The following is an 18,887-nucleotide window of genomic DNA, read 5'->3' on the forward strand; positions in this document are numbered from 1 at the left end:
CGAACATGCTATATTCTTATTTTGCAGACCTCAAGGGAAATAAAGATTTCAGGAGCTATTGGACCCTGTGTGTCGCTCAGTTCTAAAGGACCCTGTGTGTCTGAAAATGTAAGTCACTTTTATTCTAAAAAGAAAATACAGGGCCAGGAACTGTAGCTTGCACCTGTAATCCCATCTACTTGGGAGGCTGAGGCAGGAGGATTGCTTAAGCCCAGGAGTTAGAGACCAGCTCAGGCAACATAGAGAGATCCTATTCCCCACCCATCATCCCCCCTAAAAAAGAAAAAAAGAAAATACAGTAAATGCACCAGATAGCACCAACAAAGACTTGGGGTGGGAGCCTATAGCATTCCTTTCAAAATTATATTGGTTGCTTTATGTGGTTCAGCTTCCTATTGGTATACCTCTATTTGTGGTTGCTCTTTCTGCATACCCTTTTCCCATCCAGCCCTAAATTAAAACTTTTGTACTGTCATCAGTGTTCTATTTTTTTATGCCTAAATTATGTCTTGCCCCAGTGTGCCAAAAAACAAAAACAAAAACTCATGATTTGGAAATTTGGAGACTTCTGAAAGTTAAAATTAGCTCTAGATTGATTTTTGTTACCAGAATTTTAAAAAAAGTAACCGAATTACAATAGCCAGATTTGGAATTTCTGTTCCTTATGTTCTTCTTATCCAATTTAATGGAGATATAATGCACTCTAAAATGGTAGAATCATGTAGCTGTAGAGAGGATGATGGGACAAACAATGCAAAGCAGGTAATCAACTTTAAAAATGACAAAGTTAAAAAATTAATATGTATAAGCAGTTTATATGGTTAGGGTTTATCTATATGCCATTTTCTTGGGAATCAGAGTGCTTAACAATTCTCATTCAGAGAACCTGTGTTCCTAAATGCATATATTACATGTTAAATCAGTTTTTCTTTACATAGATCAAGTAGTTGGATAGAAGGTTATAATGTTGTAATTGCTCTGTTAAATAACATATGCTTTTGAAGACAACAGTATAAAGAACTTATATTAATACTTTTGTAACGTACTTAGCAAGAATTTGAATTTTACTTTTATTATGTAAAATTTATTTTTTATTATGTAAAAAATGTTTAATTTTATTTTATAATATACTTACGGTCTTAAAACATTTTAAGCTCTTAACATCATTGAGTTAACTTGAAACATGACTTTTTTATTTTTACTGTGGTCTTTTTCCTTTCTCACCTTAATATAAAATTAATAAATTGTGGCTGGGCGCTGTGGCTCACGCCTGTAATCCCAGCACTTTGGGAGGCCGAGGCAGGTGGATCGCGAGATCAGGAGTTCGAGACTAGTCTGGCTAACATGATGAAACCCCATCTCTACTAAAAAAAAAAAAAAAATTAGCTGGGCATGGTGGCTCATGCCTGTAATCCCAGCTACTTGGGAGGCTGAGGTAGGAGAATTGCTAGAAACGGGAACTGGGAGGCGGAGGTTGTAGTGAGTCAAGATCGAACCACTGCACTCCAGCCTGGGCTACAGAGCAAGATTCCATCTCAAAAATACTACTACTACTACTACTACTACTACTACTACTACTACTACTAAATTGTGTTTCTAGTTTTCAAACATGCTAAATTTTATTTTTACAGGAGATAGGAACAGGTGGCACTTGTCAGTGGAAGATATGTGGACTTAGTCCCACTACAACCTTAGCCATATATTTCGAGGTTGTCAATCAGGTATGGCTTTCTACATTTGACTATCAAAATGTATTTTTGAATAAGTACATACTTTAGGCCATGAATAGTTCATGTTTTTTTTCCCTGTGGTAAATATGACCCAAAATTTATCTTCTGTATTGGAATTTATATTTGTCATTTTTTTTTCATTTTTCAAGGCTAAACTCCTTGCTGGAGACATTGTAATAGAAATACAGGGAAACCTACAAACGCCAAACTTTGGGTAGTCCAACTTTCAGTCTGTTTTCTTTCTTCTTTTTTGAATATAAGATTGAAGGATAAAGGCAGTTATTTAAAATTCCCTTCTAGTTACACATTTTTGCAATTAGATGTCTAGCTCTTCTTAGTTGTCACAAAGTGTATAATGATATATAAGTCCTCCTATAAGAAAGTCTGATATGTCAAAGTCCATAGACAAAGATTGGAAAGTAGTTATATTTGGAAAGATTTTTTTTTTTTTGCTACAGGAGGTAATTAATCACATTGAAGAATAATACAAATTTGTATTAATAGATTTTAGGCATAAAATGAACCACAAAATATTAACAGCTTTCCTAAGACAGGTGCAATAGTTTTTTTTAAACATTAAAATTTATAAGAAATATATTGACTCTTATTGACAAATAACAAAACAACACAAAAAAACCAAAGCAAGAATGTCTGTTGTCAGAGGGCATGAATAAAGTTTTCCCATTGACTACTTATATTTCTTTTCTGATGATAATTATTATATATTACTATTAGTTTCTTGTCATTAATCTTTCATTGGTTATTTGTTCATCATATGATTGTGTTCTTAAAAGTTCTGTTTTCATCTTTAAAAAAAATTTTTTTTTTCTTTTTAGAGATGGGGTTTCACTATATTGGTCAGGCTGGTCTCGGACTCCTGACCTCAGGTGATCCACCCGCCTTGGCCTCCCAAAGTGCTGGGATTACAAGCGTGAGCCACCACGCCCAGCCTGTTTTCATCTTTTATATCTAGGGGAGGAGGACTTAGCTCAATTTCTCTTTATTTAATTATAAGTTGAATATCTCAAATCTGAAAAGCTGAAATCTGAAATGTTTCAAAATCTGGAACTTTCTGAATGCAGACATGGCACTCAAAGAAAATGCTCATTGGAGAACATTTTGGATTTGGGATTTTTTAATTTGGGGATGTTCACTTGGTATAAGGCTTGAAAAAATACAAAATCTGAAACGTTTCTGGTCCCAAGCATTTTGGATAGGGGATATTCAACCTATGCAATTTGGCTTAAATGGACTCACTTAGGTCTTGTTTGTTAATTTCTTTGTGGTCTCCCCTTTCTTTGTTCTTTCATGTACCTCTGGCTTATATATTACTTGAAAATTTGATTTCCTAGCAGGACTTACTTCTCTTATTCTTCATTATTTTCTTCCTCTCCCAATTAATTTCTCCTCTTCTGTGTAACAACTCGTAACTGTTTTGTATGCACTTGAAATAAGTATCCTTCTAATCAATTTTAGAATGAATTTTTTTAGTGCTAGGACACGTAGCCTGTGATTATATGACAACAGCATAGTAAATTTCGCTTAGGTTTTACTCCACTATTTTTATATAGCACAATGCTCCAATTCCTCAAGGAGGCCGTGGTGCAATCCAGTTTGTGACTCAGTATCAGCATTCAAGTGGGCAGAGACGCATCCGAGTGACCACCATTGCTAGGAAGTAAGTTGCATTTGTTAGAGATTTGATTTTCAAATCACGACTAACTGGGTTCTGTTTCTAAACTGGATTCCTATTTTGGGTGACATCCATGACTAGCAAGTGAATATTCGTGACGAATAGTATTTTATTGCATTCTAACCCAGCTTGTTTGCTACAGTATTCATTGCCAAGAACTGTAAGAGCAATTTTTAAAAAGTACTTCTAAGACACGCCCTTCAAAATATTATTTTATTTACCTCATTCATGTGAGAGGAGAACAATCAAGCATTTCCCTACAGTAGTCCATAATATATATAATTCATTATATGTATAAATGATATAGCACAATAATTAATCGCATTATTTTTCAATTAGTGATAAAAATTCTTAGCTTTATTTTTCAAGTGTTGTTAGTAAGTTAATTTATTTATTAAGCCTTTACTCAGTTTCTGCTTTGTGGGGTAGATTCCGTTGTCGGAGAGCATGAATGGAGAATCTGTGAACATAGTTAGCCTCCTCCTATATGATGGTGTGGTATAGACTAGTCCTCACCTTGTCTGTGGTAAAGGGCCAGTTGTGTTTTCTTTCCTAATCTTTTGGGTACAGATGCTTTTATTAAATACAATAAAAATGAATTACTAGAAAAATGAAATTAAAAAATTGATTTAAAACAAAACTGTTTCTTAGATTAATAAGACATAAGATTACTTTTTGAAGTTGCTCAGTTTCTAAGTATTTATTCTCAGTTCCTCTTCTTACCTCATGACATTGGTTCACATACCACACTTTGACTAGCCTTGTTGAGACCGTAAAAGATAAAGTCTCTATCTAACAGATTCGACTATAGGGTAGTGTTTTGTGTAAGATAGTTGTGCCCTAATTTGTTGATATATGCAGGGTCCCCACAAGGGATAAGTAGGCACAACAGATACCTTTTCTTATTCCTATCTTTGTGATAGATTCTCTAAATAAGGTGTGTATTTGTTCATGTGCTCTTTACCCAGCATTTGCAGAGACAACAAATTGAACTGAATTTAGTACTCTTCTTATTATTAAGAATTAGGAAAAAATTATTTCTTTGCTACTTTGGTATCTTTATGTATTTGTGAAGTATAAAACAAAAGGAAAATAATTGTGGAATGAGGTTAGGAGGAGATTTTTAGATGAGGTGAATCTAGAAGTAAACAGGCTTTGATCTCTAAACTGTTTGTCTTGAACTTGGTTGTCTGGATAGGGAAAGTGTTGATCAATAAACTTACCCAGTTTAGTCATGGTCTCTAGACAGTGGACAAGGAGGGCATCTGTAGTTCTCATTTTCATTAACTGTACTTAAACTCTAGCTTCATTCCTGAAAATCATTAGACTTTTGATGAGTGATGGACATGAACCCAACATTTGAACTGAGTATTAGTTGTGTTGGATGATCTGTTACTTAGCACAGGATTGTACATAGATTTAGTGTCCTGTTCTGTTACTTTGCTTTGACTTAACATTCTGGAACAATGTCAAGGGAATACATTATTCATTTGAAGAAAAAATGTCAACTAACCTTCCCTTTGATTTGTTCAGATTTCAGATAAGGAACCTGGAAGTACTGATTCTTGGCAAACTTCTCAGTTTATTTATGCCTCTTACACACACACACACACACACACACACGCACACGTGTGCACTAAATTGGACATTCAGAACATTTGCTTAAGGAAACAATGACATACCACATGAGAGACTTTTTACAAAGTCACTGGTTTATACTATTCAAAAATGTCTTGGAAGACAAAGAAAGTCTGAGTAACTGGTCCAGATTAAAGGATACTAAAGAAACATTACCACTAATGCCAGTGTGTGGTCCTAGATAAAATGTGATGTCAGGGAAAAATTAGCTTTAGAATCCATTATTAGACAATTGGGGAAATATGAATATGGTCTTTCTGTATGACAATAGCATTATATCAGTGTTAGATTTCATGAATTTAATAATTGGGGCTATATAAGAGACTTTTTTGTTCCATGGAGATATACATGGAAATATTTAGGGCAGAAGGTCATAATATCTCCAGCTTAATCTAGAAAAGTTCAGCCAAAAATTATGTATATAAATGGAGAGAGAGACTGATAAAGCAGATGTGTTAAAATGCTAACAATTGATGAATCTAGGTGATAGATATATAGGAGTTTTTTCTGCTCTTCTTACTGTATTTGTTTGAAATATCGTTAATATGAAAATTTTTAAAAGATGAGATTACTCTTTCAAGACACAGGGTGCTGTCTTGTGAGAAATATTATGGACTTATATATTTTCAGTTTGCACAGAATTTATGAGGCCGTTTGCAGAGAGATAATGTGTGTTATGGTGCCATTTATTGCATTGTGTCTTACCAAAAGCATCCATCTTTTCAAGTCAACTTATCCAAACCATTTCCACAGAGCACCTTGTTTTTTTTGTTTTTTGTTTTTTAAACTAAGAATATCACTTTAGAGGCCTAGTCAAGTGTTTTTGTTAAGTGAGTAAGCCATATGAAAAGAAAGGCTCCTGAGAAGGCAAAGTTACTCTATTTTTTATATAGAAAGTAACTTTGATCTAGGAATTTTGGTTTAAACTAAAATTGTAAGAATCACAGTGAAGGGTATGGGAAATGTAGAAGACAGATTTTTACAATGTCCAGAAGCCCTTTAAACTTGACTTTAAGAGCATATCTTTTAATTTATGTCCAAACAAATAATAATTAGTAAATTTGCATGTGTTCACTTACAATGCAATTCCTCTATGTACCATTATATTTTCAGAATAAAAAAATGTCACCTTTGTAGTTTAGATTAAGGCAAATGAATATGGTCAGTCAAGTTGAGAAAGTATTGATTCAAACAGTGTTGCTTTTAATTCTTTAATTTTTAAAATTAATAAAACACTAAACTATTAGTATAAACATGAAGTCTTTAAATTGCATTAAAACATAACTTTCAAAATTACCAGTGTCGTCTTTTATACATTCTCATTCTTTTCTGCTTCTTACTGTTTACTACACTGAGATAATTCACATGTTTCAACCATCTGGGAAACATTTAATAATTATTTGCTTACTGAAAGAACATTAAAAATACAGAAAGAAGGGAGAAGAATTTTAAACATGCTACTGCCTGAGTTCCCTTAGGATCACTCTTATATGTAAAAGTGGTTCAGGATTTATTTTCAGGAAGTCTATTAAGTATTGCCAGTCCTGCTGGTCACTATGTCTGAAATATTAAACAAACAAACAAACAGATAAAATGTATTGCCATGTCTACCCAGGATCAGTTTGACTAGATTGGATTTATACAACATTTGGGTTTAATAAATTGCTGCTATTTTATGTGTAATATCAAATTAATCCCTTAGACTGAAATTTTTACTTATTAACTTTTAATTGGTTTTAGTCAGGGTATTAACTGGAGATAAAAGAATACAAAGTAATTTTAATATGTGATTTTTATAACTAATGATTGAAAGATCAATGAGAAACTTCTGGCACTTTATTCATAGTGGAATAAACAAGAATTACTTAGGCTGAGAGAAAAGCCTTTATTTTTGTATTTCTATATTTCTGCTTTAACAAAATTTAAAAAAATGAAATTTTAAAGTTGGATATAGGGACATGAATATCTATGTGTATAGACATACATATATGCTATTATTTTTACTTGTAAAAATCATTTTATGGCCAAGTGTGGTGGCTCATGCCTATAATCCCAGTGCTTTGGAAGGCTGAGGCAAGAAGATCACTTGAGTCCAGGAGTTGAAGACTAGCCTGGGCAATGTAGTGAGACCTTCATCTCTAAAAAAATTGTTTTAAATTAGCTGGACATGGTGGTCCGCGCCTGTAGTCCTGCTACTCAGCAGGCTGAGGTGGGAGGATTGCTGGAGCCCAGGAGTTTGAAGTTGAGGTGAATCAAGATTGCACCACTTGAACCATGATCATGCCACTGCATTCCAGCTTGGATGATAGAGTGAGACTTTGTCTCTTAAAAAAACAAACAAACAAACAAAAAAACTTTGTTTTTTTTAAACTTCCTTATTTTATGACTTTAAAGGTTTTTTTTTTTTTTTTTTTTTTTTGAGACAGAGTCTCGCTCTGTCACTCAGGCTTGAGTGCGATGGTGCCATTTTGGCTTACTGCAGTCTCTTCTTCCCAGGTTAAGGCAATTCTCTTCTCTAGATTTGCTGGGATTACAGGCATGCACCACCACGCCCAGCTAGTTTTTGTATTTTTAATAGAGATGGAGTTTCACCTTGTTGCTGAGGCGGATCTTGAACTCCTAAGCTCAAGCAATCTGCCTGCCTCAGCTTCTCAAAGTGTTGGGATTATAGGTGTGAGCCACCACAATCAGCCTAGAGATAGGGTCTTACTGTTTCTCAGGCTGAACTCAAACTTCTGGGCTTAAGTGATTCTCCCAACTTAGCCTCCTGAATAACTGGGACTACAGATGTGTGCCACCATGGTGACTGGACTAGTAAATATCTTAATGTTTTGGCTGGTCACCGTGGTGCACGCCTATAATTCCAGGACGTTGGGAGGCTGAGGCAGGCAGATCATCTGAGGTTGGGAGTTTCAGACCAGCCTGACCAACATGGAGAAACCCTATCTCTACTAAAAATACAAAGTTAGCTGGGTGTAGTGGTACATGGCTATAATCCCAGCTACTCAGGATCCTGAGACAGGAGAATCGCTTGAACCTGGGATCCAGAGGTTGCGGTGAGCCAAGATCATGCCATTGCACTCCAGCCAGGGCAACAAGAGTGAAACTCCATCTCAAAAAAAAAAAACAAAAAACAAAATGTTTTAAGGAATGTGATTGGAGACCTGCCTTTACGCTTACTTTGGAAGATTTCTTTAGGTTTGGTTATATTTTTCCTGAAAAACAATGAATACTATACTAAAACTGCTATTAATGATTTGAAAAAAAAATGCTAATTTGAGCCAGGTGCGGTGGCTCACACCTGTAATCCCAACACTTTGGGAGGTCTAGGTGGGTGGATTGCCTGAGCTCAGAAGTTCGAGACCAGCCTGGGCAACATGGTGAAACCACGTTTCTACTAAAATACAAAAAATTTAGCTGGAACCTATAGTCCCAGCTACTCAGGAGGCCTCAGCCTCAGCACGAGAATTGCTTGAACCCAGGACACAGATGTTGCAGCAGTGAGCTGAGATCCTGTCACTGCACTCCAGCCTGGGTGACAGAGTGAGACTCTTGTCTCCAAAAAAAAAAAACCAAACAAAAAACTAAAACTAATTTGTCTAAGTAATATTGGAATTTTGAAATATCGAAGTAGTTTCTGTATCTTTTATCTTTTAAATGTGTGTGGTAACCAACTATGATATGGTGGATATAATAATTCAGCAGCATTTCTGTGCTTTCTTATTGTCTTTAGCTGGGCAGATGCTCAAACTCAAATCCAAAACATTGCTGCATCTTTTGACCAGGAGGCAGCTGCCATTCTTATGGCGCGGCTGGCAATATATAGAGCAGAAACAGAAGAAGGTCCAGATGTGCTTAGGTGGCTGGATAGACAGCTCATTCGACTGGTAAGAAGTAAACACTGTGCTTTTCTAAATCTGTATGCTTTCATTTATAGTAAATGTTTGTTGCGGATAATCTCTTTCGAAGTACTTAACAGTGTGTCTGAAATAATGTATGAGAAACTTATATTCAAATTACTGAGACAGTAGCACAGTAATGAATAATAGAATTCAGTAATCTCTTTCAGTAAATTAGATTGCTGTTTTTCCTTAAAATGTAAGAGTGACAATTATGTAACCTGTTGTTTTTCAATTCTTATTGACTGGAATGAGGTTAGTTCCAAATTTATTTCTATGCTACTATAACTATGTTTATTGCTTTTTAACCTATTTCTTCATTGCTATAGTCTTAGTTTTCTACTTTCATTTTAACGGAACTCTTATATATGCATCTGTTGAAAGAAATTAGGCCAGGAATGGTGGCTATTGGCAATAATTCCAGCACTTTGGGCCAGGGGTTCAAGATCAGCTTGGGCAACATGGCAAAACCCCCATCTCTACAAAAAATAATAAAAAAAAATTAACCAGGTGTGATGTCTAGTCCCAGCTACTCCAGAGACTGAGGTGGGAGGATCACTTGAGTCTAGGAGGTTTGAGGCTGCAGTGAGCTGTGATTGTGCTGCTGCACTCCAGCCTGACCAACAGAGTGAGACCCTGTATCAAACAAAGAAGTTAATTGGGGTAGAAAAATTATACATATTAACATGCAAAATATAGACAAGGCTGTACTAATCTGGTTCTGATTACTAAGGCATGTGCTAATAAAGTTAGTAGTAGTATTGATTTACTTGGTGGTTTTTTTTTTTTTTTTTTTTGGAGACAGTCTCACTCTGTCGCCAGGTGCCAGGCTGTAGTGCAGTGTCGCAATCTTGGCTCACTGCAATCTCTGCCTCCTGGGTTCAAGCAATTCTCCTGCCTCAGCCTCCTGAGTAGCTGGGACTACAGGCATTTGCCACCACGCCCCGCTAATTTTTGTATTTTTTAGTAGAGATGGGGTTTTGCCATGTTGATCAGGATGGTCTCGATCTCTTGACCTCATGATCTGCCTGCTTCGGCCTCCCAAAGTGCTGGGATTACAGGTGTGAGCCACCGTGCCTGGCTTACTTGGGTTTTTAACATGCCAGAACACCATTACTGTACTTGCATTATAACATAGAGCACTTTATTAGTTCCTTTTTTTTTGACAGTGTCTCACTGTTACCCAGACTGAAGTTCAGTAAGATGATCATGGCTCACCGTAGCTTTGACCTTCCATGCTAAAGTGACCCTTTCACCTCAGCCTCTTGAGTGGCTGGGACTAGAGGCTCATACCACCACACCTGGCAAATTTACAGATTTTTTATAGAGATGGAGTCTCCTTATGTTGCCCAAGCTGGTCTTGAACTCCTGGGTTCCTAGGTTTAAATGACTCTCCTACCTCATTCTCCCAAAATGTTGGGATTACAGGCATGAGCCACCATCACCATGCCTGGCTAATTAAAAAAAATTTTGTTGAGACTGGGTCTCACTATTTTGCTCAAGCTAGTCTCAAACTGCTGTGCTCAAGCAACTCTCCCACCTTGGTCTCCTGGAGTATTGCGATTACAGGCATTAGCTACCACACCGGCTAAGCTCAGTGCTTAATGCTCCATTTCTGTTCAGCAACCTCTGGCCCATTAATTCTTTGAAGGTACTTCTTTATGCAATCTTTAGCTTAAACACCCTGTTGAGAACTCTGTTTGCTAAGCTATCGAATTTTGGTGTCTGGCAGTTTTTGTGTTGTTGGTGTAGGTTTTCATGTAATTTAAAAAATTCTTGAGTGAACTAGACTTGTTTTAAAAAGTTAGCCATTTTTGTAGCATTGTTCAGAACTTTTTTTCATTTCATTCCCAAGAGTTTCTTTATGTTAGTACCTCTTTGAAAAAAGCAGCATTAGTGAGCCAGGATTGTGCTACTGCACTCCAGCCTGCCAACAGAGCGAGATTCCATCAGAAGGAGGAGGAGAAGGAGCAGGAGAGGGAGGAGAAGGAGGGGAAGGAAGGGAAGCAGGGGGCGGAGGAGGGGAAGGAGGAGGGGGAAGAGGAGGAAAGCAGCAGTATGATAATATTACCACTTTTTTTTTTTTTTTTAACGAGAGAGATTAAAACTCTCATGGGGTCCACAATTGATGGGACACTATCAGCACAAATGCCAACACAGTTCCTTCAAGGTGGATTTTTTGTTTCCAGATAGATGTAACATTAAGTATATTTTGACCCTTGCTTATTTAGGACAGCAGAAAAGTTTCTCTTTGTAGCAAAAATGTTTTCTTGAATTTCACTGTTATTAGAAATCTGACATGACATCAGTGAAACTTGTTAACTCTGTAATCTATTTTTCAGTTTACTATACACAGATGCCGCCAGCATCATGTGACATGTCATCGGTACTTTGACTTATTGTACTTTTTAAAAATAGGACCTTTTCACTTTCTCAGACTGCATCTTTTTTTTTTTTTTTTTTTTTAAGACAGAGTTTGGCTTTTGTTGCTCAGGCTGGAGTGCAATGGCGCAACCTTGGCTCACTGCATCCTCCGCCTCCTGGGTTCACACGATTCTCCTGCCTCAGCCTCTGGAGTTGCTGGGATTTGTAGTAAAGGGCATTTTCCATCTTGCCAGAGGTATTGCTGAATTTGTAGGTTGTCACATGTGACACAAATTGAATAGTACAACTTGGATTACTGTCCCATGTAAAACCCACTGATTTTCCTTGTAAAAGTGGATTTTTTTTGTGTCCCTTGTTGCATGAGTATACTGAAATGACTCATATGATTGTAATTCTTCAGAATTCTCAGGTTTCTCTGGAGGCTTATGTCTACAGTTGTTCTCTTTTGTATCTTTCATTTCACACCTCAATTTCGACATTGTTTTTTAATTTTTTATTTTTTCCAACTTGTAAGTTCAGGCATACACAGGCAGGATGTGCAGGTTTGTTATATAGGTAAACATGTGCCATGGCGGTTTACTGCACAGATATCCCATCACCCAGGTATTATAGCTCAGCATATATTAGCTATTCTTCCCAATGCTCTCCCTCGCCCCGTCCCCCACAGGTGCCTAGTGTGTGTTGTTGCCCCCTATGTGCATGTGTTCTCATCAGTCAGCTCCCACTTATAAGTGAGAGCATGTGGTGTTTGGTTTTCTATTCCTGTGTTAGTTTGCTGAGGGTAATGGCTTTCAACTCCATCTGTGTCCCTGCAAATGGCATGATCTGGTTGCTTTTTTTTTTTTTTGAGATGGAGTCTTGCCCTGTTGCCTACACTGTAGTGCAGTGGCATGATCTTGGCTCACTGCAACCTCCTCCTCTAGGTTCAAGTGATCCTCCTGCCTCAGCCTCCCAAGTAGCTGGGATCACAGGTGTGTGCCACCACACCCAGGTAATTTTTCTGTATTTTTAGTAGGGATGGGGTTTCACCATGTTGGCCAGGCTGGTCTCGAACTCTTGGCCTGAAGTGATCCGCCCACCTCAGCCTCCCAAAGTGCTGGGATTATAGGTGTGAACCACCATGCCCAGCCAATCTTCTTCGTTTCTGTGGCTGTATAGTATTTCATGATGTATACGTACCACATTTTCTTTATCCAGTCTATTATTGATGGACATTTAGGTCTATTCCATGACTTTGTCTCATACCTCAGTTTCAAAAGTTGCCACATTGTTTGACATGTTTCTAAAACGCAGGCACTAATGTAAAACAGAAGGGCCTAGTAATTAATTAAACAAGACAACTGCAAAAATTACAAAATTACATAAACCTCACAATGTACTTTACTTCCAATCTACATATTCTACGTTTTGCAGCATTTAAAACAGCAGCAGGGCAATTGGGGCTAGAGACCAGTTGAGCCTTGTGACTCCATTTAATGATAATGACTGAGGGAAGCAAGAGCTCTCATGTTAAAGGTGTGCAAAACAGATGTGGTGCCAGCACCAATTTGGCTCTCTAATGCACACTATCTCTGAAACAGTACACAAAAAGTGATGTTTCTTTTTAATTAAAGTTACTCTAGTAAGTCATCAAGGAAAAGAAAACGCTTGTATTACTATGCCAAATTGAGGCAATGAAATTTGTTAATATAATTTCCTAGATTTTTCTTTAGTAAAAAACGTATAAAAGTTGTAATACCTAAACAGTATGAACTTTTTCTCTATTTGTGTTGATGTTGTTGTAATAGCTGAAAATTCAGCAGTGAAGTTATCAGTACAAGAAAATGAGGCCATTCTAGAATAGCTACTGAAACTAAAGTGCATTACCACCTAAATCATTTATCACATAAGATACTGGTATCCACACGTGATTTAGTGTTTCTATGCTTAGTCGCTTGTTCAGATCCATCTCGCATCCAACTTCAGGGATCTGTTCATCTCTTTCTTTTTTCCTCCTTTTGAGATGGGGTCTTGCCATGTTACTTACCCAGGCTAGACTTGAACTTCTGGGCTCAAGTGATCCTCCCACCTCAGCCCCCTGAGTAGCAGGAACTATAGCCCTGTGCCACTGCTCCCTGCTTCCTTATCATTTTTTGCCTCCTGACCTTTTCTGTTTCACAGCTTAAAATTGATGGCTGATTTTTCTTCATCTTTGACCTTTGGTTTACCCATCAACCACTAATTGTATTCTTCTTTTAGCTGCATTGCTAGCCATTGTGGGTAAACACTTCACCTGATCAGACTTGGCTCAGGAAATCTCTGTCTTAAGACTATTGGGACTTTCCCTGCAAGCCAGGTTTTCTCTTGCTGCACCAATGGAATGAAGCACTTTAGTTTTGCTGTTTTTACAGATACCACTTTTGTCATTACTATTTTCTTACAAGGGTTAGGTACTGACCCCTAAGGTCCTTTTATTTGGCAGCCTTTATGCATAAATAATTGCTGAATTAAAGAAGGAATTAGTCTTTTTGTAAGAGATGTAATTTTCCTCAAGAAAATCATGTTACTGTTGCTTTATCTGTCCAGTCTTACTACTTCTGAATAACTTAAATAGTGGGTCTTGGATATACCTTCTTTATGCTTCAGTACGTTGTGAGGTTTATGTTTTCCATTTGTGTGAGTGTTTTAGTTGGGTTGTAAATAAGGACTGCTCCTCATGATTCAAGTAACTGATACTAGAGCATTTTACAGGTTTTCAAAAAAAGTTGTTTTTTTTCTTTTATGAGACAGGATCTTGCTTTGTCTCCCAGGCTGGATTGCAGTGGCATGATCATAGCTTACAGTACCCTCAACCGCCTAGGTTCAAACAGTCCTCCTGCCACAGCCTCCTGAGTAACTGGGACTGCACCTGTGTCCAGTCTGACTAATTTTTTTTATTTTTTGTAGAGACAGAATCTCACTGTGTTGCCCAAGCTGGCCTCAAACTCCTGGACTCAAGTGATCCTCCTGTGTTGGCTTTCCAAAGTGCTAGAATTACAGACATGAGTCAGCACACCTGGCTCAAAACTTTTTGAAAGAGGCAACCCACAGATTAGAAATTTATATGTATATATTATACAAATTTTATATTATTATCTGTGCTATAGACTGTATTTATCAAGAAATAGGTTAATATGTATTTAACTGCTAGATGTGGAAGGATTTTTTAAAACATGAAACCAAAGGCAGGAACCATTAAACAAAAGTGTTGAAATATTTTTATTACACTAAAATGAAACAAAATCTGATTGGTAAACTACCATAATTAGAGTTTAGTGCCAACATTTGTTATATGCATGACAGAATGTGAGAATTTTCATATATAAGAGCTCTTACAAGTCAATAAGATTTGGGTAAAAAATGGGTTAAAAAAAAGGTCGTGATCAAAGAATTAACAAAAGAAGGAATGCAAGTGACCAGTCAACATACGGAAAAGTTACCAATCTTCCATATAATCAAAGTTGCAGCATAGAACAAGACAACAATTTTTACCTGTTAAACTGGTAAGAATTAGAAAAACAGAATAATACTTAGAGTTGGTAAGTATTCAGGGAAATGGAGAGCATTAATGTTTATAGGTCTGATGAATGAATCTGTACCACCTTTATAAACAGCTATATAACTTTATATATAGAAGGCAGTTGGTAACTTTCCTTTACTCAGAAATTCTACCTTTAAGAATTTATTTTGCCAGGTGTGGTGACTAACAGTTTTAGCTCTTATTCCAGAAAATAAATTACTATTTAGTAATTATTTTATTCTATTATTTAGTGTCAGAAATTTGGAGAATATCATAAAGATGACCCAAGTTCCTTCAGATTTTCAGAAACTTTCTCCCTTTATCCACAGGTAAGTAGGTAAAAAGTTCATATTCTTTTCTTTTCATTTTTAGAGATAGGGTCTCACTGTGTCACCCAAGCTGGAGTGCAGTGACTCGATGTTAGCTCATTGTAACCTAGAACTCCTGGGCTTAGCTTCCTGAGTAGCTACAGGTGTGTACCACCATGCCCAGCTAATTTTTTTTTTTGGTAGGGATTGTTTCTTGCTATGTTGCCCAGACTGGTCTTGAACTCTTAGCCTCAAGCAGTCCATCTGCCTGGCCTCCCAAAGTACTAATAGTGCCACACCCAGCCAGAGCCATATTCTTTTCTTGTGTGGTCAACAGCATTGAGCCTCATTTTTCCTATTTTTTCCTGTTTTATTGCTCTTTTTATAGAACCTATTTTATTGGGTTCTTTTTGTTAGGTAAATTTTGGGATAGCTAAGAAATTAATATTGTGCTGTGAGTAGTTGGTGAAAAATGCATAGTATTTTTATACTGGCCTTGTAAATAATCATTTATTTGTGGTGAGTAGAGATTTACACGGGACCCCTACGGTGGGTAGCATTAGGTGAAAGGCTGGTTAGTTTTCAGTTTGACATAAGGGGACCTAATTATAGTGGTACCAGAAGGACTTCATCTGAGGTTATTTTACCAATTAGCTGGTCTCACAGTATGGTATCATCACCTGAGAACAAGTCTATGGGGCCAGACCAGATAGATAGAAAAGAAACTAATATGATTTACTTTATAGAATATTTTTCATCTGGAGCAGTGGAATCTATCCCTTCATTCTTCCTGTTGATTTGATAGATACTTTTAAGTTTGTGTGTTTTGAGTGCTATGTGCAAGGAACTTGAGGAGGATACAGGTGACTGACATGGATCCCTCTTAAAAGGAGCTTTTACTGTAAAGGGTGAGATGTGAAATACACAGAAACAACACAGAACAGAAAGTAAGAAATGCTATAGAGATATACAGAATTTAAAGGAATCCTTCCATATGGATGATTTTATATATCTTTTAAAGGAGGAGGTGGCCTTTTAGCTTAACTTGGAAGGACGCTTAATATTGAGATGTGGAAATTCATATTTTTGCCCATGAGAATTTTGTCTAAAGCATGAGCTTTCATTTTCAGAGCTGCTCTGTTTTTGTGTTTTTTTTTTTTTGTTGTTGTTTTTTGAAGATCCTTTATTGTTTATTGATCTATAACCCAGAAATGCTGTGCTTATAGAGGAGAGACTCCCCTAAAACCTCTGGTAAGATTTTGGAGAACCAGGAAAAGGCAAGATCTGCTTGTCTTAAAGCATGCAAAATTCTTTCTGTTTTGTCATTTTTATAGCAGAAACTAATAGGAAGGTGATTGAGGACATTAACCTAAGTGTTTGACTAAATTCTCTACACTTTCCTTTCTTTCTCTTCTCTCCCTGCCTCAAGTCTTCTTGTTGGGCTTTTAGATCTGAAGAGAGATCTGGACATTTCCATCTTTCCCCCTTTCCTAGAAATAGGAAGCAGAGGACCCAGAAATACCTTTGCGTTTTCAAAGTCTGATAATATTCTAAAAGATGGCATAGACCAAATTTAAGGGAAGTCTTCATTCTCAAAATATTACCTAACATTTACCAATTAGACATTTCTGTGAGTAAACATGAATGACTGAAGTGGTAAGGGGTGCAAGAGCCTCTCAATGGGTTATGGATCCTGAAAACAGAATAGGAATGAGAATTTCAGTGAGTGACATGTTGGGAGAAAACTGTTGAGTGAGTCCCAGGCAGGAACAACATATAGGCACTGGGAACCTGAGGGTTGGAAGAATTTAAGAGGAGTAACTAAAGACAAGTGGGAATACTTTGGGGCTGATCCTAATCAGTTTTGTCAAAAACCCAATGTAGCTGTCCATTATTCAGGCCTAACTCTTCCTCTTTTTGATTTCTTTCATGTGAGGAGTAGGTGGAGGGAAGAAATTGAAAGGAGAAAAAAATCAGTGAAACAAAATCTGGAGACTGTTTCTTAGGTATAGGGAAAACATTAAGAAATTATATAGGTATATATATATATATATATGTAGTTTTCTTTTAAACCACTATAGACCCTTCCCAGTACAATTTTTAAAAGCCATTGTATTAGTTTGTTCTCATGCTGCTAATAGACATACCCAGGACTGGGTAATTTATAAGTGAAAGGGGTTTATTTATTTATTTATTTCTTTGTTTTTGAAACAGCGTCTCACTCTGTTACCGAGGCTAGAGTGCAGTGACGTGATCTCAGCTCACTGCAGCCTCTGCCTCCCTGGTTCAAGCAATTCTTACCCCTTGGCCTCCAGAGTAGGTGGGATTACAGGCATGCACCACCACACCCGGCTAATTGTTTTTTGTATTTTTAGTAGAGACGGGGTTTCACCATGTTGGCCAGGCTGGTCTTGAACTGCCAACCTCCGGTGATCTGCCTGTGTCAGCCTCCCAAAGTGCTGGGATTACAAGAGTGAGCCACCATGCCTGGCCAACAGGTTTAATTGACTCATAGTTCCACATGGCTGAGGAGGCCTCACAATCATGGCAGAAAGCGAAAAGGAAGCAAGACACATCTTACATGGCAGCAGGCAAGAGAACGTGTGCAGGGGAACTCCCATTTATAAAACCATCAGATCTCATGAGACTTACTACCATAAAACCATCAGATCTCATGAGACTTACTACCATGAGAACAGTGTTGGGGAAACTGCTTTCCATGATTTAGTTATCTCCACCCTTGACAAGTAAACTTGAATTGACTATTCAAGGTGAGATTTGGGTGGGAACACAGCCAAAATCATATCAGTCATGCAGAAAGTAGAAAATATCTGTAATTTATTTTTTATTCTCTTAGAATCTTGGTGTTGGTAATGAGTAGTAATAAAAAAGCCCAAAGATAGGGTCAAAGGGGTAAGAGTTAAAAATAAAGAATGGTCATAGTTTACTACCTGGCATCAGCCTCTGAGTAACTTAGATTTGAGCAAAGGGTTTTTGTCTTTTTTTCTTTTTCCCCTTCTAAATACAGACAAGGTCTTGCTATGCTGCCTAGACTGTTGTCCAATTCCTGGGCCTCAAGCCATCCTCCTTCCTCAACCTTTCAGAGTGTTGGGATTATAGGTGTGAGCCACCATGCCCAGCCATCCTTTTTTTACTTTAACTTAATTTTTTTTTATTTCTTTAATTTTGTTTTCTTGTAGAATTTTATTTTGAAGCAGCCGATAAATATTGTGAATAGGATTCCTTTCTGAGGAAGGAATTAGAACATTCTCATTATAACATGTTTTTTTATGTTGATAATAGTTTGTAATCAAATGCTTTTGCTAATAGTAAATACCTGTTGTAATATTAAAAGCAGTAACAGCTATCTCACATGTTTATCTTACAGTTTATGTTTCATTTAAGAAGATCTCCTTTCCTGCAAGTTTTTAACAATAGTCCTGATGAGAGTTCATATTATCGTCATCATTTTATGCGTCAAGATCTGACCCAGTCTCTAATTATGATTCAGCCTATCCTGTATGCATATTCTTTTAGTGGACCACCAGAGGTAAGAGGGGCAGAAAAAAAGTAAATTGGTCTTTTAGTGTAACGTGTGGCATTAAAAAAGTGAAAATTGGCCGGGCGCGGTGGCTCAAGCCTGTAATCCCAGCGCTTTGGGAGGCCAAGGCGGGTGGATCACGAGGTCAAGAGATC

General features: G+C 37.1%; 1 protein-coding gene across 3 annotated transcripts in view; it reads left to right on the forward strand.

Annotated features, from left to right (window-relative positions):
• SEC23A (Sec23 homolog A, COPII coat complex component) overlaps positions 1-18,887 on the forward strand; it is a 58,627-nt gene that overhangs the window by 27,726 nt on the left and 12,014 nt on the right. The window contains exons 11-16 of one of the 3 annotated variants that reach the window (XM_032242502.1): positions 28-108; positions 1,632-1,721; positions 3,302-3,408; positions 8,795-8,948; positions 15,135-15,212; positions 18,580-18,741. In XM_032242502.1, coding sequence (XP_032098393.1) covers positions 28-108; positions 1,632-1,721; positions 3,302-3,408; positions 8,795-8,948; positions 15,135-15,212; positions 18,580-18,741 — 672 coding nt within the window. Of the gene's footprint in view, positions 1-27; positions 109-1,631; positions 1,722-3,301; positions 3,409-8,794; positions 8,949-15,134; positions 15,213-18,579; positions 18,801-18,887 lie in introns of all 3 variants that reach the window. The other 2 variants (XM_032242504.1, XM_032242503.1) reach the window with 2 other exon arrangements.

Source organism: Sapajus apella, unplaced genomic scaffold, assembly GCF_009761245.1.
Source record: "Sapajus apella isolate SASKATOON/1434 unplaced genomic scaffold, GSC_monkey_1.0 scaffold50, whole genome shotgun sequence".
Taxonomy (NCBI): domain Eukaryota; kingdom Metazoa; phylum Chordata; class Mammalia; order Primates; family Cebidae; genus Sapajus; species Sapajus apella.